General features: G+C 38.2%; 2 protein-coding genes across 2 annotated transcripts in view; one reads left to right on the top strand and one right to left on the bottom strand.

Moving 5' to 3' along the window:
- The window catches only part of CEP126 (centrosomal protein 126), a 38,079-nt gene extending 34,670 nt beyond the window's left edge, over positions 1-3,409 (bottom strand). Inside the window, exons 1-2 of the mRNA XM_054832074.1 lie at positions 2,858-3,409; positions 1,763-1,888 (exon numbers count right to left, since the gene is read on the bottom strand). Coding sequence (XP_054688049.1) covers positions 1,763-1,888; positions 2,858-2,952 — 221 coding nt within the window. The 5' untranslated portion in view covers positions 2,953-3,409. The remainder of the gene's footprint in view (positions 1-1,762; positions 1,889-2,857) is intronic.
- A 3,416-nt stretch (positions 3,410-6,825) lies between these two features.
- ANGPTL5 (angiopoietin like 5) lies at positions 6,826-19,981 on the top strand. Its single transcript, XM_054832038.1, has 8 exons — positions 6,826-6,955; positions 8,698-8,845; positions 9,779-9,882; positions 10,460-10,553; positions 11,417-11,517; positions 16,368-16,488; positions 17,551-17,736; positions 18,931-19,981. The coding sequence occupies exons 1-8, from the start codon at positions 6,857-6,859 to the stop codon at positions 19,248-19,250; spliced, it is 1,173 nt and encodes a 390-aa protein (XP_054688013.1). The 5' UTR covers positions 6,826-6,856; the 3' UTR covers positions 19,251-19,981.
- Positions 19,982-22,719: the final 2,738 nt, after the last annotated feature.

Genomic DNA, 22,719 nt, shown 5'->3' on the forward strand with positions numbered 1-22,719 from the left:
GCTTGAGCAGGGGGGTTGGACCAGATGACCTTGAGATGTTCCTTCCAACCTCAACCATTCTGTGTGGTTAGAAGTAGAAAACAGACTGTTATACTTCACAGTGCACTCGTGTCTACTCTCCATATGTTGAAAGAAAAAAATACAAGAGAAACAATTTCAGTTTTGAAATTATAAAACAGCAGTGCCAAGAATAACTTCTGATACATGCCTGTAAGCCCTGTCAGGTAAAATTTAGGGTACTGCCATATGAAAACATGGAGCTTAAGTCATGCTACCCTTGAGAAACCATCACAGCTAACACCTTTACGTGCATTACAAAGCTAATGGATCTGGCTCATACACAGATTTGAGACATGACCTGATGGCTGATCCATTAGAAGATAAATCACTTCCTAACTGCATAATTGTCAAGAAAAAGATATTCAATTTCAAGGAACTTTTTATTTCCAAATTACTTTCCTCCATATATGTAATGACACTTAATTTTGAATTATATTTCACAGCTTATTAATACTGTATGCACTTGCTACCTTTCTAACATTAGACAACTAACTCCTTTTCAGCTATTAGTGGAAGACGTGTCATGACAGACTATCATTTGAACTGCTTATGATGCTTATAGTTATGCCATTCTCAATTATCACAAATGGAAACAATTCTGTTTTATTAATACCATACCTAAATTTTTAAGTGGCTCACCTGAGTAACTTGGATTGATACTGAGTTTAAGGCTGCAATGAAATTCATATGGAAATGTATTTATGTATCAAAGAGTATTAGTTTAACTATACCCGTCTCTCATAAATATGCAGGCTGTCTGGTATTTGCTTTTACATTGGAGTATAATTTTTCAAGACCAGAAATACAATAAACAGTGTTCATCTGAGAGGCATAGTGTTACAGTGGTACTGTTCCCGAAAACTAAATAAGATATTTAATCTTTCAGCTGAGACACAGTTCATTATTTGCAAAGGTTGTGGGTCGCACACTGTCTTTAATCACTCCCAGGTGATTATACTTCCATTTGTCTTTATATTTCAAAACATACACTGACAGCACATACTGTCAAGCTAAAACGGCATTATAAACAATATCCACAGCGCCTCTTACGAGTTATCAACACATTTCAATAAAAGTAAACATTGTACAACAGAAATCATCTGATACGGGAACTGTGGGGATGAATGTTAACTCATATTAACCAAATTGAGTATTTCATGACTTTGCATTGTCATGTATGCAGAAAGACAGAACACTCAAAGCTCTGTTTAGAATGTCAATGCAGAATAACTTTATTATAAATATAATCCTGGACTAGAAAGACTTTGCGTTGTGTTTACTGGGAAGTGGGAGCACAAAGCCCTCCCGTAGGGGAGGCTATGCAGATGGAAAAGCACACACCTCAGAAGGCAATGACAACTGCCTGCCTGCTGGCCTGTATGGTACAGCTAATTTATTTTTCACACATCCATTGAAGCTAATAAAAACCAGAATAATACTAGAAATGCAGATCCTTGAAATGAAAGCACTACTTACCTTTACTTTATACAATAAGAGGTGACTACAGTGAGTTTCCAAAAAGTAGTAACTCAGAATATTGCTTTTTTTGTATTTTATTTGTCCTATAGTAAGAAACCAGATTGGTCAAACTTTTCAGCCTAGATTCCTCCAGAACAAAGCAGTGAGGCTATTTAACAATGTGAAGGTGCAAATAACTCATTTTTTTTTTAAATCTCCCACCGAAGGAACCCTAGTTACTTACCTTCTTCTTCTGTTTGTCTCTATTAAATATTTCTGTGCCCTACTCCGACATATTTTTTGATCTTCTTTCAATGCCCGACGTTCTTCTTCTAAATCCTGTTCAAAATGAAATGTTAAAGCTCTGTCCCTAGCATTGTGTTAAGGACAATGGAAACTGTATCAACAGCTCATTAAAAGATTAAAATCCTGTGTGATTTACTTTACATATCTTTTTAGGAAAGGGCAAACTTTATCCATGAGATACAAAACGCTGATATGTCTTTTGACCAACTACACAACAGTTCGTCCCATAAATGTATATTGTGGTCATACCTAACTTTATCCAGAAAAAATGGAATTGCATTTTACTGTTTAGTGATTTTGACAGAGGATTTGCACTCATCTTTCCTAGTATCAGCAAATGAGAAACCTCGCCTTTATTATGTCTATTTGAAAATACATCTTCCTGTTATTATCTAAATCTCTAACACATGGAAACATTTATCACAGAGAAACAAAACAGCCTCCCACCCAATCTAAAGAATTAGTTGTTTACACTGAAATTTGTTAATACCACCAGATAAAAGCTCTCCACAGTGCAAGATCAGTCCCGCCTCGCTTCATTGATTTAAATAGCACTGTACAGGCACAGCTCAGACCTTGTGTCAGTACTTTCTATTACCTAAATTCAAGAAAATATGGATCCCCAAGTTCGGATGGAACCGAATGGCAGTACCTCTCTCTAAGAGGGAAAACGAAGAAAACGCCAAAGTTGCCCGAGAAGTCAACTTTTCTACACCAGTTTAAAAAAAAAAAAAAAACCACAACGTACAAGCTTTATTTCAAGCCCACTCTGAGGAGACCGCTGACGGGGACGCAGGGCGGGGCCACGCCGCCGCCGCCCCTGCCCCACACGGACCCCTCACGGCGCCCCACGGCCCCACTCGCCCCTTCGCAGGGCGGGGGAGGACCCCTGCCGCCCCGTCAGCCCGCCTTTCTGCCGGGAGCCCATTCCCGCGGCAGGCCGCCTCAAGGCCGCCCTCCGGCACCGCTCCGCCACCCGCTTCCGGAGTCCGGCCCAGCCCCTCGCCCCACGGCCGGATACGCGGAAGGATACACAGCAGCACATCGCCTCCCACTCGCGCAGTCCTGGAGGCAGCCGGGGAGGTTTTGCCCCCACACCGCCCCGCTGTCCTTCCCGCTGGGCTCCATTCAGCGCCTCGGACCTGCCGCCCCTACACCGGAGCGCGCCGCGGTCAGTGCCGGCCGCTTGCCCGCTCCTCAGCGCGGCCCGGCCACGCCGCCACCATCGTAGCAACCGGAGACGCTGTTTCCTTCGCAACGGGGCGGGGCCGCGGCTGAGGGGGCGGTGAGCAACGGCTGAGGCGACGGCGGGGGAAGCCCTCGAAACAGTCCGGGCCCGGCTGGGCTTCGGAGGTCGCTGGCCGAGGGTGGAAGTCGGCCGTGGGCATTTCGTTCCGCTGCCGGGAACCCTCCGTGTCTGCCCGCCTCTTCAGGGACACCGCTGCCGGACTGCGTGCCAGGGCACGGCGCCTGGCTGTCACGCGGCCTTCCATCCTCTCTGCGCTTTTGTAAATAACAGGATGCTTTTTTTAAAAAACAAAACAAAACAGCCCACACGAACCCGAAAAATCCGACAACCTGGTATCTGAACGCGTTTTTCCTTAGTTTTGCACAGCAAACAAAACACCTCCCTGGGCCCATTTGCTGCTTCTGGGTTTGCGGAGCTCTCTGCGGAGCTCTCTGCGGATGTCTGTTAAATCTGTTGATGGACTTGGAGCTAACAGGATAATTTTTTTTTAACCACAGGGTGTAGAAACTGCAATGCAAAGAACAAAAAGATATGTAAAATTATAAAAAAATACAAAAATATAAAAAAGTAAATAAAATTTACACAAAAAGTAATTTGTTCTTAAGACTGAAAAACATTTTTTTTCAGGCAAAGCAGGGTGTGTTCTCTTGGGATGTTGCCATGTCTTGGATTCGTTGTCAGCAGAAGGCTAAATGCCTTGGTGATTTCCTGGCGAGACATTTCTTGGCTGTTGTATTTGAGCTTAAACCAATTCTTCTCTTTTTCAGTATGCAGCTGTTCTGTCTTTGACTAGGAGGGTAAAAATAGTAGTTGGCATTTGTAAAATGCTTTTTGCCACAGAACCCCCTGCATATTTGTAGCACAGCTTGTGAAGTAGGTGTTACTGTTACCATTTTACAGTCAAGATCACTGATGCTTAGGTTGCCAAATGTGCTTAATATTTATAACATCCCAGTTACCACAGTTGAGAAGATGACCTAGAAATGGAAGTCTTTCACCTCTAGTTGAGAATACCAGCCACAAAGTCATCACCTCTTCTGAACTCTTCTGCATTGGAGGTAGAAGACTGGTTGTCGCTTTACTACCATGTGCTTTTCAACCCATGTACAGTTTAAAAATCCCAGTTTGCCTGATGAAATGCAGTGTTTCATTTTGGATGCAGTAGAAGGCTTTAGCAGTATGGAGAACTGAGTCACCCAAGCAGGACTGAAGCAGACCTGGGAAACAGCTGTACAATTCGAGCCCATGTCACACCTAGGAAGATTCAAGTTCATGGTCAACTCATGCTGGCAGAATTTGAGCTTCTTTAGACTTACTGCAAATTTTGATCCTACACAGCGCAACTCACAGCTTCACCTTAGATACCTTCTGAAATTTAGAATTAAGAATAGTGTTTATATATCTTTCTGTCTTTCCCTTTTTTACACAGAATCACAGAACAGTAGGGGTTGGAAGGGACCTCTGGAGATCATCTAGTCCAACCTCCCTGCTAAAGCAGGATCACCCAGAGCAGGTTGCACAGGAGCGTGTCCAGGTGGGTTTTAGATATCTCCAGAGAAGGAGACTCCACAACCTCTCTGGGCAGCCTGTTCCAGTGGTTGGTCACCCTCACAGTGAAGATGTTTTTCCTCATGTTCACGTGGAACTTCCTGTGTTCCAGTTTGTGCCCATTGCCCCTTGTCCTGTCACTGGGCACCACTGAGAAGAGTCTGGCCCCATCTTCTTGACATCCACCCTTTAGATATTTGTAAGAATTGGTAAGATCCCCTTTTTTTTTTACTTCTTCATAGCCCTCCTTTAAGGTTATTAGGTGTTTCTCCTGGTGAGCAACCTCAGGTCTTTCAGACCTTTCAGCTCACCAGGCTGTGGGATGAGAAGGCGACTAGCTGAGGACCATGTGTTTCAGAACCATATGATTATTCTGGGACAGCGAGCAGCCTGATCTCAAGTGGTTACAAAATGGAAGGTCCCACTCTGGCAGCAGGTGTGAAAGAAGTTTCATGAATTCTACTGTGGGCTACAGACTGATATTCCGGTGAAGGATAAAGATCAGCTCTTAAATCTTTGTGGGATAGATTCTGAATTTATTACAAATCTTATTTCAAGGCTGGAGCATAGCTATGCTGCTGCAGAAACACATTTTTCTTTTCTTCTTGTTCCAGGGATGATTAATCTGCTAATGCCCTTTAGCCCTCCAAGCTTCAGTTTAACTGTGTAGGCGACTGCATGGGAGAAGGAGTTCAGTCAAGGTTTGGACCATTTTAACCATTTCTTCCTGAAATTTGTCTCTTCCTATTTCTGTGTATAGAAAGAAGAATAAAAACTGTTTGTTCCCCCTTAATGTCATATGTGGACAGCTATGAAAATCTTTTCACCTTCTTACCTCCCTGAGACTGTACTGTGGATCACAACCTGCATCTTTTTAAGAGCATCAACTGGTGCACTAGTTAAATATCTTGGAAAACTATGATGTGCCATGCAGCACTTCAGAACAAAGTGAAAATTTGATTTTGAGAGATATTGAAGAACTAAAATTGTTAAAAATTTCACAGGCAGTTGAATGTGCTCCTCTCAAGAAGCGGCCAGGTACAGGTGCTTAGTGCCCCATAGCAATTAATTTTGAAAGAAAACATTGGATTGAAAAATGGATTAAAATCTGAATTTAGAAATGTATTAACCTCCTCTCCCAACTGCTTTCAAATCTTGTAGCAAAAGCTATTTCCAGTGCATTTCCAGCTATTTCCAGCTTCAGAGAGGGATGGAGATGAACCACAGTATTGAGATAAATTTGGAACATTGACTGTACCAATGTAAGGTGATGTTGAACAGCGTATGCTGATGATCCTTTAGACAGTGTATCTCCCAGTGGTATGTTAGAAGCTGAGGTTTCATTTATTCAGCCAGACATAAACAATTTAAATATTCTAATGTGCATGAGGAGTTGAAAATCTGTTTGACTTTTATGAACTTTCCAAATAATTTGCTTTTTGGTTAAAATGTCAGATCCAGTCTTTAAGATACAAGAATAGTAGATGTGAATGTGTGAAAACTCTAAGTGCCTGCTATGTAGCTTTAACTAAGTTTCTGTGGACTACAGTTAATCTTTTTCTGGACATTCTCTTGTACTTTGACATTTTTCAGGGGTAAAAATCATTGTATTTGAATAATTGTCACACTCTCAATACTTCTGTTCCTAAGGACAGGCTACCAGAGAGATGAAAAGACTGCTACTGTCCTCCTGGTAAACAATTTTCAATGTAATACAAAATATTATTTTAAAGTAATATTTTTCTGATTTCTGTTTAGAATTTGCTTTTAGGACATATTCCAAAATTGCCTCCACAGCCAATTCTAGTGCACTACCACCACACTCATGTAAATGCCTTCATTTTAATGATAAAAACCTTTGTAAAAAGGTTAAAACATCAACTAATTCTTGTTCTTTGAAGTAGCTCAAACTACTCAATAACAAATATATACCAATACTCAAAAATAGTATACAAGAAAATCTGTCACAGTTTTATCACAATGAAAATGTATTTGTTTGATGTGTCATGTAAAGGTGATAAGCAGTAATTGCTCTCAGGATACAAGCAGTCGTATATAAAATCTACTGTGCAATTGAAACGTGGTTTATTAAATCCAGGCATTAAAGGAGTGATGTGTTGGCTGCTCTCTGTGCTGTAGACATTCCCAAATAGTTAGCTCAGGACTTCATAGTGTACAATCCTTTCCACAGAAATTTGAAACCCGTGAAAACGTTTGCATTTCTTCAAGTAAAAGATGAACTGCTTTAGGGTAACTTCACTGATTTGTCTTGGTATTTTTTTGTTCGGTTTAGGAGAGACTGTCATAAGTAATGTCAAGCCTTGTTCCTCTAAGGTAAGATTTTAAATTACTTTGCTTAGATAAGATAATGAATGTAACTGAATGATTTCTCAGAAAAGTGATGCATGCTTTTAAAATGTAGGTTGCTTTATTCAGGATAGATATGAAAATACAGAAGAATCTGGTATTTGTAGATGGAGAAAAGAAACTACACTGAAATTGTAGGAATTCAGTATATTAGAACATTTTCGTCTTAATGTCCTTCATCACAGCTCAGCTGTTAGGCCATATTTTTAATCTTATCTGCATGATTGTAAATGCAGAGTAACTATTGTTTTTGGCAGAGTCAGAGTTGTTGCTTGAATTGCTGAGGTCAGATTTAATTCCCTGTTTCATGTTGGCTTTTGTTAAAAATAAATATTGATTAAAAATATTTGCTTGAAGTATTTAATTGAACATCTGGTGAGTAGCTGTGATAAAACCCTGGAACAAACCATAGTTTCAAGTGATCTGTTTATAAGTTTCAAGTGATCTATTTATAACTCTTATAGAATTTTTCTTCCTTTATTTTATGTGTATTTCAAAATTAAAGAAACATCTTCTTTTAGTTCTCTAACATTTATCTCCAGACACTTTGTGATGAACGCAATGCAATTGCATTAATAATCCAGAAAACTTTTTTTGGTAAAATCTCCTTGTTCAGAGTTTTATGTAATTTTTACTTTCACTTTTTAAAAGCAAAAATCAGGGAAAAAGCTATTCAGTGCTTTGCCAGTGTAGTGCCAATACCAGAAAGGGAAACCTGGAGCAGGAAAGGAGAACAACTATGTTGTCGATATATTCAAGCCTAAATAAAGTTTTCTTTTTCGTTAAAATCTTTAGGTTTCTAAGGGTCCTATTTACATTTGAGAATACAGTATATTAACATACTACAATGTTTTGCTGAGATGATGGAATTAAAAAACAAAGACTCAAATGAAAATATGTTTCTTAGTCTTTTTACAGTGACACATATTTCAGGAATTGCTTTTAGCATTTAAGTGATGAATCAGAGGCATTCCCTTATTTTATGTCAAATGGCACCACAGAAGAAAAAATATCAAATATGGAAATATTATTTTAAAAGAACAGTAATAGGTGTAACTACTTTTACCAATACTTTTCTTGATACTATTTCAGATAATTGTGTCCCTGTGAATTGTATCCCTTTATTCTTTCCTCTATAAGAGCATTTAAAATATTTTTTTAATGTTGGGTTTGTCTGCAGATCTGCTTGAGACTGCTTGTGTGCCTAGATCAATAACCTGTGCAAGTATTTCCATGACCAGAATCTAAGTAATTAATTTAGGGACTTTCAAGAATGAAAGTGTTGTGCTTATATGTGGTAAATCCAAAAGCCTGCTCCTTTCCAGTGAAAAGACCTTTGTTAGCGTTTGAGATGTCTGTTGAATGTGGTGATTCCTAAAATGTGAGCTTCTTAAATGCAAGATTTGCAAGTTCTTGCCTCCCATTCACAGTGCTCGCAGGTAGAATACTTTACCAGAAACGTTGGTGGTATTTTTTAAATTTATAGAGGCTATTCCTTACTTCTGACACTCTCTTTCTTTTGTGAGGTATGACTAAGCAGAAGACACCTAAAAGGCCTTGGTCTCAGCTCTGTCAATTATTGCTTGATAGAGCTTTAAAAAAAACAGGTTTGGAAGGAAGATCCATGGAGTAATCATTTTGGCGGACTGAGCTATTTTATATATGCTTTATGATCAATTTATTTCCCCCTCCATTGTTTGGTACAACAGGGCACAAGGAATGTTGGAGCTGTGGAGGAACCACTCAAGGCAGAAGAGAAAAATAAATCTGCAGATATTTCAAAGCAAAAAAAACAATGCCTTGTACCATGTGATGTTCAAGCTAAAATTTTACGAGAGGAAAAACATTACATGTGCAGTATGTATTCATAAAGAATACTCTCAGCGACAAGCTATGCAATGCCATGCTATGCAATCCTCTGCTATGCTACGCTATGCTGTGCTAATTTATTTTGTAATCTTCTTGAGCACATGTGACAGCCTTTGACCCTGCTTCCCAGGCTGAGTATTGTTCAGAAAATTTGGGGTGCCATGTTTTTGGGGTGCAGCTGGTTTTATAAAAAATTAGAGTATAATGATGCTAGTCTCTCTTCATAATCACTGGTGAGGACAGGCAAATCCAGGCAGCAGCTCAGCCCAGAGGAAGAGGAGGGTGTCTGTCCTCATTTAACCATCATAGTTAGTTAAGTGAGAGGAAATCTATACTTCAGCTTGCCTTTTATAGATATCTATACAGGACATTCTCTGTTCACTGCCCTGACAAACTACACAGCCAATGATGTAATCAGCCTCAGATAAATCTGTCAAAGTTCTTGTCATTCCCCGTATGATTTTTAATATGTATTATTAATTACCTGAGAAGTTTAATTTTTGTATTTTTGGCATTTTTGCCTATATTTAGGCAAAAAACAGGAGCATGAGAAAGAAGCAGAGTGAATGAGTAAATGTAGGATGACAGAAAACATTATGTATTTCTCTCATCATATGCATTTGTGTTTCTGTGGTATCCATTAACTGGTTATCCAGCCTTCCCAAGGATAAGATGAAAATTCTTCAAATCTTAAAAGGAGCCATCTCTTCTTAAGATGTCTTCACTGCAGCCAGTGAGGCTGAGGTTCTTAACATGTTTGGATTTAATCTGTGGTCTCTGTACTACTTTAATTTCACTTTTAGGTACCCTCAGGTTAAAAACCTTCAAGATTCACATAGATATAAACAAATATGTCATTATTCAGTCAAGAATATTTCTAGATTTATGATAATGAAGTGGGCGAACATATTTCTTTTAAAGGAAATTTGCAGAACTCTCTTGTTGAATATTCAAGAAGTACAAAAAAACTGGTAAGAAACATGATGGATGATCAACAGTCTTCTTTGGATTACCTGTCTAATCAGGTACTTTTTTCTTTATCACAGAGATTTTTATTTATTATTTAGTACTATGGGTATTATCTGAGGAAAATTAAGCATTTATATTGTCATTAAAACTGTGGAATTACAGTTTCTATCACCATTCCTTGTACCTCGGGTAAGGTGCGAGTTCCATTTCTACGAGGAGTGATTAGCACCATCTGGTCCCTCACTTAGTGGCATATGTGGCAGTAGGGCAAATGACGCACCGCTCCTCCACATTAGTTCCTACCTGCAGTCCTGTCATATTTGTGTAGATTACATATTACATTATCATTAACTCTGATAGTAGTTTACAAATACTGTGCACTCACTCAGTACAGTTAAAAGCCTTAAACAAAATGAAGGACTTCTTTTCTTAAATTAAACGGAATTGTACCTAAGAATGATTGTAGATGCAAAAAATAAAAAATTGGACCAATTAACCTAATGAAGGTACGAATCAGTAACACATCACAAAAATGAACTTCAGATTATATTAACTAGGTGTCAAAAAGAACAACTTTAGACTGTAAAATTCCTCATTGCAACCTATTTAAAGATCTTTTATTTGAATTTGCAGGTAAATGAGCTCATGAACAGACTCCTTCTTTTGAACGCAGAAGTTTTGAGAAAGCATTTGGATCCACTTCCTTACAAAACAGTTCAATCTCATGGCAAGTATTTTTCGCCTTTAGTTTTGACCTCTTCTGTTTTTATCTATCTTGACAAAGAGCTAATTAAAGCAAAGGTAAGCCATTATAACATTTACAGTATTTATACTGTGTTAATATGCACATATAAACTGTGGAGAATTTGTGAATTGTTTAAGAATGTCATCATAAAGACTACTTTAAATCATTTGCAGCCAATAATTCTGGACATCCTGTTCATAAGCGGTCTGACGTTGCTAAACAGCACTTTCTTTTGTAATGAAATAAAGTGTGTTCAGTGTTTGCAGTATCCTTCTTCAAATGAGATGGAAGTTACTTGTACACTGGACAGTTAATCTTCTTTGTAGTGTCCATCCCAACTAAAGGAAACTACCTCTAAGCAGTCTTACTGGCAATAGAAACTGCTTGCCTGAGTGTGTTTAACACAAACCTGGCTTAACACTTAGAAGCAACAGGTTTTTAATGTATACATTATGTTATAAATGCTATTACAACTATAAATACAGATATTTGCAGGGAAAAGACATCCCTCCCTAGATAATATATCTTTTTTACTCAGTACAAGTGTTACTCTCATAAAATCTGTAAAATAAGCCCCAGATACATAATTTTTAATTTCTGTATCATACCAGTTAAGATTAGAAAGAACTTTCTGTACACAATATAATTACAATATAATTTCTTTCTGAGCTTAATGGAGTTCAGAGAATTCACGACAAAACATGATTTTAAAGTTTCCATGACAGGAAAATGCTGTTTGAGATCATTCATACATTACCAAGAAAAGTAATACTCTGTGCTTAAGCTGCATTCATTTTTTTTAACATATTTTGCTAACGAACTTCATAAAATACTTTGTTTTCTAGGGTTGGATTGCACTGATATTAAAGATACCGTTGGTTCAGTTTCAAAAACTCCAACTGGTCTCTACATTATCCATCCAGAAGGATCAAATTTTGCTTTTGAGGTAAAAAATTTATCTCTCAGGATAGTCACAATTTGCTTGAGAATATGCACTTAGAATATATTTAATAGATTTAAAGTGTTTTCCTTGACAATTTCTCAACAGATGAGTAAGAAATGTATTAAAACATCCAAATGTGTCTGCCATTGCTGTAATTTTGATGAGTTTCTCACTTTCTACAAAGAAATTTAATCTCTGTCATAAGATCCCATCATCAGTTTTCATATATGGTGAAAAATGTACCAAAGAGGAAAACCCAAGATATTTTCCAGCACCTGTTTTGGACATCGAGAAGTGCTGTTCTTTTCTATTTTAGAGACGGAAAACTGAGGAGCCAAGTGACCGATCCATTTGGCTCCTAAAATGTGACCTTTGGCTTTTTGCATTATTCTGGTGGATGACTGTATACCGCTGCCTTCTGGAGAGGTGACTCCATCGATGCCTATAGCTTGGACAATGATATTGTATAGGCATCTAAATACAGGTGCAGATGTACATTAGCTGGAGGAGCAGGTGCCTAGCTTTTGTCTGAGCATCATTATAACTAAGTCTTGAGGCAGAGAGGCATCTAAACTTTTAGTCTTCATATCCAGTTTGCAGGATGTACATTCTTAAGACAAAGAAAAAAGGATGAAATTCAGCATGAACTGCAGCAGTCGTGCTTCCTGTCACCACCTGCATTTTCTGTAATTGCTCAGAGTTAGAGTGCTCACCTAGGATAAGAGAGTTTTGGGTTAATTTTCTCAGGGTCAGGACATTCAGATCCACGCAAACACAAAGAATACTTTGTTTTGCCTGTTTATTTCCATTTCAGGCTGTTCTACTTAGGGAAGTCCTGATACTAGTGGAAAGATAAATACGGCACTTTCAAACCTTTAATTTTGCAGTACATGCTGGTGGCATTAGTTTTTGGAGAAAAAATGTGGAGTTTAAGACAGCTAATAAATAGCAAAATTTAATATCTAACTTTATAGTCTTTCTTTATATATAACAAAGGAAGGATGAATCCCTTTAGCCAATTGGAACCCTACAAAATACTACAAGAAAAGAACTCAAACTAGTTATGAAAAGGCTTCAGAAGTATGCTGGCTTCTCAAAAGAAAACATGAACTTGGTTCTGCAGACTCCTGATAGAAAAACCTGTAATTCTGTCTGAAAAACCGTGCAGCGAGCTCAGGGAAAAGATCTGTAGCTCATTGGCAACTTCCTTCCAAGTAAAACAAAGGCAAAGACAGGTAGAAGTGTTCACAGAACAACCATATTTATAGTATGAAGAAAATGCTGTCTGCCTTACCCCAGGATGAACCATAGCACAAAATGCATCTGTTTTAGAATTTCTTCTGGACTGAGGGGGATTCCACTGAGGAAATATTCATACCTCACCCAAATTACTTTTCCTGAGAGATGGTATGACTAATCTATGTGAGAAAAGTGATTTCTCAGTTGACTTATAGCTTCTGGTGAATAAATCTGAAATTATAAAGTTCCTTTCACTCCAAAAGTATTTTTAACACTTTTCCACATTTAAACTTACTGCCAGAATCTGAGAATCAGTTATGTGAGTGGAAAGGTTCCTTAAGGAGAACAAAAACAAAAGGAAAAAACATAGTAATTTGATTAAAAGCACAAGGTAACAATGATTAATGAGAAGAAATGTCTGCACTCATGAAATGAGTGTCTCATTTCTTGCCTGGTAGGTGTTATACAGAATGGAAAAGGTAATGCCAAAAAGTTATCAGAGAAAAATATCTAAAATATGTGTGTTCCATAAAGAATGTTATTTTAAGGAAAACTGTTTAATGCAAATTATTCCATGTGTTGAAGTATAAAAAGGGTACAAGAGAAATGATAGATGAACAAAAATGCCAAGACATTAAAACATAAACAAGAAATCATAATGCATTTTAAAGGGCTAATAGCCAAGAGTTCTGGAAGTTCTGCAGACTGGCAAAATAAGAAAAATACAAAGAGGCAGACAATCATAGTAAGAAACTAAAAAACAGAAAACAAAGCCAGCATGAAATGATTTATTTTAATAAGGATCTTTTCAGCAATAAACTGCCCTTTAAGGGTAACTGAAACTAAACCAAAATGTCTTTAGAATCATTTGCATAAAGATACCAGATACATGAAGAAAACTGTTTAGACAACTTGATCCTGTTCTCATGTTTTCATGTTTGAATCCTCATATTTTCAAAAGTGACTGTAGAGTTTGGTGCTTAACTAGGGCTAATTGAAACCTGAATTCCAGGAGCTTTAAGAATATCCAGTTTCACTGGTATGGGCAGGTTCCTGTCATCTCAGAAAATTAGTCCCAAATGAGCTTTTGTCTGAGCATTCAAACGTGAGGCAAAACCAATTTCACTTCTGGAATGTTGAGTCATGATCACTTTCTGATATGTTTTTCAATGAGTAAATTTAGATCAATGATATTTCTAAGGTGGGTCAGACAAACTAAACAGTTGTTTGGAATATACCTCTTACACCAAAGGTGGAAAGGAAAGAAATATTCAGTAGAAGCATCCTCCTGCTCACTTAATTTAAATTGTACCTGGCACAGTCATGCCCCTCATACCTTGCACGATATGAAACATAGAACAAGCTGTAAAGTGGATTAACTATTATAAGGCTTTAAGAAAGAAAATTGCATCATTTCCAGTGTATAAAGGATTAAGAAACTACACAGAGATGACTGCTTTTTGTGTATCTGTCTCACGTTTTTACTTAGCCGGTGTATGTTTTGGTACCATATCTAATTGGCTGATGACCTTTCATGTAGAACCAAATCTGGTCCTTCTGAGAATTATCAACACTCCCACTGATTTATATTGGACTGAAGATTGATGTTGTGACCAAGTGGGCTCCTCTTTGTATTTCTGACTCATAGCGAGAGGAGTAGCCAAGCATGCAATCATCTTCTCAAGACAGCGGATGAGGCAATGGCATTATTTTTAATGAGTTTTAGGTATTTGCATCTAAATATTCATTTTGGAATCTTCTGTATTTCTTTTTGTTCCAGTTCCACCCGCCTTGGGTGTCTGAAATAAGCATGTGATTCTCCAGGGAATAAAGCCCATAATTTTCTTTCATGGACATGACCCTTAGTATGATTAATTCAGTATTTATGTTGCAAGGATTGCTCAAAGCATCTAATGGCATTGACTTGCTTGAAGATCCAAGGTTACCCAGGTTGTATTAGATCACATTGCTCTGTCCTGTTGCTTTCTTGTTCATAGAGATGTTAAGTCACAGAGGTTCTGAATGTGATGTTGATGTGTTCCTACCAAGGAACAAGTCCTTGGTTTCATGGAAAATATCTTACTGGTTCAGGCAATGGGGGTGCAACATACAAAGCTCAGACTGCCACAATTTTTTTAAGGGCTAAACTGACTTCTACCTAGATTCTACTTTCACCAACTGGCTACGATTGCAAATCTCTCTTTTCTGAAACACATTCCATTGTGTACATTCCCTGTAACATGAACAAAAAATTCCTACTTTACTCCATCATTTTTGCATCTGCTTACTGGTATGATTTACTGATAGCCAACATTATATTCTGAACTTACTTTTGTTATCACAAGTAGCTTAATGGCTCCATAGCTATAAGCATTTTCCAGGTGAATTCTCCCGATATTAATCACATTGAGAGATGCTTACAAACAAGTCTCTGGTTTTAAACACTAATTAAGCATAGTATCCCCTAGAACTACTTTGAACAGCTTAGGTGGTGCAGTGTCTAAATGTGCAATACGCACCCTTCTACATTAGGATGCCTGGATTTTGTAATCCCTGATGGAACTGGTGAAGCTCTGGCACTGGGGACATACTTGAAAAACCCAGAGTGACCTGGATACATTCCACTTAACTTTAGGCACTTAGTTGAAATCCCTAGAGAGCAGCCGAGGGTCTGTCTACAGTGGAGGTGACTGACCTCTGCAGAGGGCGATTTAGATCTTGGTTTCCCAGAGCCAGGCTACAAATGCACATTTCTCCATATAAGGCAGAGTACAGGGAAGACAAGGGCAGTAAGATGCCTAATTTAGGGAACTCGATTACATGTCTAAAGTTAAATGGGCTAAGGAGAACATGTGCCACATAATGTGATATTCCATAGCAGAGCAGAGGGCAGCTGGAACCACTGCCATTTGATACGCTGTTGGGCACAAAGTTTAGTGAAGACTCATAAAAACTCATAAATGTGAGACTTGATCTTATTTGGTGGGACTGGTTAGTTGCAGGCTGTTAAATGTTCACATTGGGACTTCCCTGGATTGGGGCCCCTTCTTATGTAGAGTTTTTTGTGTCTACAGCATAAATTATTATTTACTAGATTATTGCTATCACTTTTGCCATTTCCTCACCTTCATTAAGGGCTCTGCGTCTCTCAGACATCACAAACACAGTATTTCTGGGGAAGAAGGTATGATGGTGAGGGAGAATACATAAGAAGCTGTGTCTATTTTGCTTTGCTGAAATAAAGGTATATTCAGTGTTAGTGCCTGTATCTGCAATATTTTGCATGTTTAATACATGACATTACATGTTGCTTCCACTTCGTGCTGTTGTTAACACACAGTAACTTTTATTAAAGCTTATTTATTATTTCTGATGTGAGCAGACATTTGCACACAACATTTTCTACTGGTTGAGGAATATCCAAATCAAGCAGTCCAACAAGAGCATATAAGAAAATACTACGGCTTCATTTTTTATTTTCTTTGAGCTTTTTGTTATTTGAAAGGTATATTGCTTAGCAAAACTCTGAATATTTCACCTTTATTTAATTAAAATGTTTTCTTCATAACAGCTGCTTCAAGAATGCTTAATTGTCTATTAAACATCTATTTTAGGTTTTGTGTGACATGGATTTTCAAGGAGGTGGATGGACTGTAGTTCAGAAAAGAACTGATGGAATCATACCATTTCAGAGAACATGGTCTGAATATCTGGATGGATTTGGTGACCTTTCTGGTATAAATTTTAAGTACTGTAAAGTGCTTTGGACCCAACGTTTCTGCTGTCTTTATGTGAGCTACATGCCACTAACTTGTGTGGGATTTTTAGTAGTACAGAGAGTAAAGTTCTTGTTTCTTAAAAGCCTTATTTATAATTAAAAGTTTTATTTCATCAAATGTATTGTGTGATCTCCTCAATAATGACCATCAACATGCTAGAGTCTTTAGCCACTGCCCATCCTCAGTGTCACAAGAGGTGTTTAAAATGTGGTATTTTCTTCCTGAAATAATTTATAAATTGTATTTCTCCTTTTTTTTTCAGATTTTTTTTTTTAAAAAAAAGACTTGGTTTTAATCACATTTGCAAAATATGTCCTTAAAGCAGAGAAAAATCAGTAATATTTCACCATAGGGCATGCAAAGTTAGAAACAGAATGGTAATATTTCAGTACCTAATACCAACACAACTTTGATATTACTTTTTTATTGCCACCTTTCATCCAGCAAATCTAAAACTAGTTGCTTTTTCAGGAGTTTATCTGGGATTGCAATGAAAGCACACAACTTTTCAACTGTACAAAAAAGCGCAGCATATATGGCTTAGCCTTTCATGGAATAAAGTGTGATTTACAGAGGCAGCAAATCTCAAGAATAGGGTTTGAGTTTTGTTACATTTCATAGAATGCTAACATTTAGCATTTCTCAGTATTGCCCTTAGGAATGCTACTGAATTCTGTTTAATCAAGTGGATCTTTAGCACATCCAGTTTTTGTGGTCTTCTAAGTTATACTGAAGGTGAAGGCTTCAAAGCTGTTATATGGACAATTTTCTATAAATGTCTCAGAGAAAAAAGATGATGTGCACACGGGCACACAGGAATTCCTTCCATGGATTTCCCAATGAAGTAGGAAGATTTCTCTGTACCTTCATTAGTCTTTCAAAGTAATATAACCCTATCATACAACTTCTATTCCACTTGGTTCAGGAAGAAAAGTAGAAAAAATAGAAGAATCCATTTTTTCTTTTACACTTTCCCTTTCTAGAAGTTTATTGACTCTATATTATATTTCTGGTTTAGGGGAATTTTGGCTTGGACTGAGGAAGATTTTTCACATAGTAAATCAAAAATCCACTAGTTTCAGTCTTTATGTGGATTTGGAATCAGAAAATGACAAGCATGCCTATGCATCATATGATGGATTTTGGATAGAGGATGAGGCATGTTCTTTTAAGATCCATTTGGGGCGTTATTCAGGAAACGCTGGTAAGAAGCTCCTTTAAAGTATTTAAAGATAGCCGCTCCCTCTCTTAATGTGAAAAAATGCATTTGAAAGAGTAATACTTAGTTAAGATAACTTTAAAAATGTTTATTTCCTAAGTATTTTTCTCTATTTGGTGCTTAATTAACACTTACGCAGATAAATCATTAATGATGTAGTGATTGGTTATTCCAACATGAATCTTTTCATAGTAAGAAATCATTTTATTCTATGGCTTCAAGGTCTTTAATGGAATGATTAAATAAAAACTCCCTTAATAAAGAAAATTAATAAGGAAAATCAAGGAACTTTAATGGATTCAAGTCCACAGAATATATATATATAATACATGAGGGATTTTGTGTGTGTTTGTGCATATCTATCTAGTGGTCCAATTCTTTAGATGTCCATTATCTCATCCCAAATTTGCTGATATTAGTAGAAGTCTTCCTAATGTTGTTGCTTTGGTTAGTCCAGAAGTGCCCAGACAGTGGCATACAAAGGATACAGAAAGAAACCAACTGCAACAAATTAGGCCTACAGTGTAACAGTTACTGGCTGATATATGGACACAAATTAATTTACAATTCCAGACCTCCCTTAATATCATAGCTCTACCAAATGTGCAAAGATTTGTGTTAAGTATTGCACTGTTTTACTGCTTTTTTCTAATTTTTTTTCTGTGTGCTTACTAATATGCAACCATGTTCCTTATTGCCAATGTAATAGTTGTTCTCTAAATGTGTTGGTGCTTTACTGTACCTGTATTTGTAAGAAACATTATTTCTTTAGTAAGATGACAGAACCAGTAATCACTGACCTTTGTGTTTTAGCAATTCCATTTTATCCCGTGACTCACTCTGGGGCTTTGAGCACATCACTGGAAAATCTGAAGTTAAAACAGCCCTGTTTTTTTATCTTTTCTTCCACTGTCTTTGAGGATAGAAACCTTTACCTTCATAGCTGGTGTGTGTCACTAGAAGCAACAACAATATAAAGATGTTTCATTGAATTTCAACTTCTTCCGTACTTAGTATTTTATACTTTTTCTTTCCTATGTCTTTAACACCTTGCCAGCTCGTTAGGAAAAGCTTGTGAGGAAGCTCATTAGGAAAAGCTTGTGAGGTATGCAACAAGTAAGAAATGTTGTTTCTCCATGAAGAACTCCTTCATCCTTCTGTTTTATCTGTTGTACTTAGGTGATGCATTTAGAGGATATAAAAAAGAAGATAACCAGAACTCAATGCCTTTCAGCACATTCGATGTTGATAATGATGGGTGCAGGCCAATGTGCACTATCAAAGAACAGCTTGTCAAGAGCTGCAGTAACTTCAGTGATAACACTGGATGGTGGTTCAACCAGTGTGGCCTTGCAAATCTTAATGGTGTTCATCGCTACACAGGTAGATTTCTTGCAACTGGGATTCACTGGGATACCTGGACAATGAACAATAAACCAGTCAAAATTAAATCAGTTTCAATGAAAATTCGGAGAACCTATAATCCGTATTTCCAGTAACCTATGAAAATATAAATACATCTCTTCTTGCAATTATGTGGGATAATGTATCACTTCATCATAAATACCTTTTATTTTCACTTGAACAGTTCAGTCTTAAAACTTTGTATTTCCATAATACAGTTACTCATTTTTATTATGAAATGTCAGCATTTGTAGTGTTCCCGCTCGAGTAAGATGGCCCTAAGAAGAATAGGTTTTTCAGCAAATGGATGAAGTTTAGTGTTTGTCAGCTTTTATTCAACTGCCTCTTATGCAATCTCACAGCCAGTGGAAAAAATTATAAAAAGGAGTGTAATGCTGACTTTTGAATATGTTTTTTCTATGCTCTCTGCATATCTGAATTGCCAACAAATTTCAGCAAATTTTCTTTTAAAAAGCCATATACCTGCCATTTCCATCATTATATTTTGGAAAAATATCTTTTCTTCACCTTAGGTTAATTTTCCAGAATCAGCTCTTTTTTCTATATTCCTTATAAGGCAAGGTAACACCGACTTATTTCAACACATATGTAAGGTTCTGTATACTATCGGGGCCTGATTTTTATACAAGTAAGGTAGATACTGACATGCAAGAACAATGGTCTGGTTTGTATTTAATTTTCACGGTCAATGTGTTTCATGATCAGATTTTTACTCTACCGTCGTCTATTTCACAATTCACTATGAATGAACACTTTTTTTCCAAGAAAATGTGTAACATTTCATATAATCTTTGGAGTTTTAATCTTTGAATATATGGGCCTGATTTTATGTTTTTCATTCTTATTGGCATCCACCTTATGAACGATTGTGTAATGAACAACACCAATTTCAGTTGTATAAGTACATTTTAAATTTTGTGAATTGTTTGAGTTTCTGTTGGTAAAAATAGAATAATGTCAATAAAAACGTTAATATTGTCAGTACAGCAGTGTTTCTGGAACCTGGCATCTATTCTGTAGCAACTAGGCATGGTGTTTCTCATCTCCGCTTCTGTTTCAGTAGATCAGCTCTGTAGTAACATATGGAATGAAATCAGTTAAAAACTCTATGGGTTTCTTCTTTGCTGTCTTGCCCTTTGACCAAGCATTAATACAGTGAGCAGAAACCATCATTGGTTCAGAACCACCATGTTTTCGAACTTCTTTCCAAAGATATACTTAGCTACAGGAGGAAATGATGGTTTTGATACGGTATGTTGCAAGGTTAAGGGAGAGAAAAAATTCCTCTTTTCTTCTGTGCTTGACTAGTCCTTAACAATTGGAGGTAACAAGTTGCTAAAAGCAGGTGGTTTCTCTCTGCTAGAGAGAACCTGAGGACTATCCTTATAGCAGGGGCCTACAGTAGAAGCACGGTGGGAAGTAGTTTGAGGAAAAATATCACTGGCCCTGTAGAGGGACTGTAGGAGAGGGGGTAGCTAATGCTCTTGGGGGAGACTGAATTCTCTGAGCACAGGGAGATTTTGTTGTCATACCCTGTAGTCTTTGGAATTAGGGGTGGAGAGAGAGTACGTAGATGCTCTTTAGCCCTCCCTCTCACTCTAGGTTTATTAGGAATGCAATCCCTTCGAACAGCAACATGGACCCAGCAGATCTATAAAGGTAGATACTAAAATGAAAAAGCTTCTGCACTAAGATTAACAAACATTAGAGTAGTCTGTGATTCTTTAAAGAGTATTAATTTTGGCTGCAAGCCTGGATGTTGTCACTGTATTAGGGCTATTATGTCAGAAAGAGTCCCCAGGCTGAGGTACAACAATCCTACTGGAGAATGCCAGTGGCTAAATGTCATGGAAATTTAATGGCTTTGATGAAAGTCTCAAACTTTGATGGTGGCACTTCTGCTCTGACAACCACGTCCAAGTCTGTGAGCAGAAAGGAAGAGTCTAAGTAGGGAATCTGGGGGCTGAGTGTAGAGCTGGAGTCTACTGACAGACACCCTGAGGCTCCTTTTGGCTTCCTTAGAAACCCTGCTTAAGAATGAAGGTGGAAAGCAAAGATTGTAGATCTGTGCTGGCAGATATTACCACATTTAATTACCAGGTTAAATCTCCTTTGTCAGCACTGGTTAGATTAGCTGGCAGTAACAAATGACAGAGGAGATGGGTCTGAAAAGATAACTAAAGTCTGAAGGATCATTTTTGCAAATGAACATTGGATCTTAAAATCAAGTCAAATTGCAAACCTATACAAAAAAATTGCTTGAATTCTCAATATCAGTGCTGGGGGGAGGAGGGGGGCATTTGAATATTTACTGTTTCTTGGAAGATGAAAACATTTCCAAGACTATTTGCAGAGACTGCTTTGAACTCAATACATATGCTTTAATACCATTAAGTACTGCTGTACTAGCAAGGTCACAGGTAGACACTGTGTTCTCTGTGGATTAGAGTTCCTTGCCTTTGTAGATAAAATTAATTAATTTTGCCCCAGGCTTGACTTGTGTCTTAGTTGTGCTGTGCGAGCTGGATCTGCAGTGTAAACTGCAAATAGGATGAAGTCCAAATTGCAAATACTAGTCAGGTTTTAACTCCTTTAAATCATTCAGGTATGAGTTTTCAGTATAGTGTTCTTAAGCAAAAGATGGACAATGCTTTATTCCTTTTTGAGAGTAGAAACCATATAGAATGGTTTGGGTTGGAAGGGACCTCAAAGATCATCTAGTTCCAACCCCCCCGCCATGGGCAGGGACACCCTCCACTAGACCATGTTGCCCAAAGCCTCATCCAACCTGGCCTTGAACACTTCCAGGGATGGGGCATCCACAGCTTCTCTGGGCAACCTGTTCCAGTGCCTCACCACCCTCACAGTAAAGAATTTCTTTCTAACATCTAATCTAAATCGACCCTCCTTCAGCTTGAACCCATTACCCCTTGTCCTGTCACTACACTCCCTGATAAACAGTCCCTCACCAGCTTTCCTGTAGGCCCCTTCAGGTACTGGTAAGCCGCAATTAGATCTCGCCGGAGCCTTCTTTTCTCCAGGCTGAACAATCCCAACTCTCTCAGCCTGTCCTCATAAGGAGAGGTGCTCCAGCCCTCTGATCAGCTTCATGGCCTCCTCTGGACTCTCTCCAACAGCTCCATGTCTGTCCTGTACTGGGGCCCCCAGAGCTGGACACAGTACTCCAGGTGGGGTCTCACAAGAGCAGAGTAGAGGGGCAGGATCACCTCCCTCGACCTGCTGGTCACATTTCTTTTGATGCAGCCCAGGAGACGGTTGGCTTTCTGGGCTGCAAGCACACACTGCTGGCTCATGTTGAGCTTTTCATCGATCAATACCCCCAAGTCCTTCTCCTCAGGGCTGCTCTCAATCCATTCCTCGCCCAGCCTATAGTCGTGCTTGGGATTGTGCCAACCCATGTGCAGGACCTTGCACTTGGCCTCGTTGAACTTCACGAGATTTGCACAGGCCCACCTCTCCAGCCTGTCAAGGTCCCTCTGGATGGCATCCCTTCCCTCCAGCGTGTCGACCACACCACACAGC

The sequence above is a fragment of the Grus americana genome, chromosome 1 (assembly GCF_028858705.1).
Source record: "Grus americana isolate bGruAme1 chromosome 1, bGruAme1.mat, whole genome shotgun sequence".
In the NCBI taxonomy this organism is placed as follows: domain Eukaryota; kingdom Metazoa; phylum Chordata; class Aves; order Gruiformes; family Gruidae; genus Grus; species Grus americana.

Bases quoted from the DNA above. Each gene is read 5' to 3' on its own strand.
- ANGPTL5 (XM_054832038.1), top strand. From the start codon at position 6,857: ATGAACTGCTTTAGGGTAACTTCACTGATTTGTCTTGGTATTTTTTTG. The intron at 6,956-8,697 runs GTAAGATTTTAA...TTGGTACAACAG, and splicing joins TCAAGCCTTGTTCCTCTAAG to GGCACAAGGAATGTTGGAGC. The intron at 16,489-17,550 runs GTATAAATTTTA...TTTCTGGTTTAG, and splicing joins TGGATTTGGTGACCTTTCTG to GGGAATTTTGGCTTGGACTG.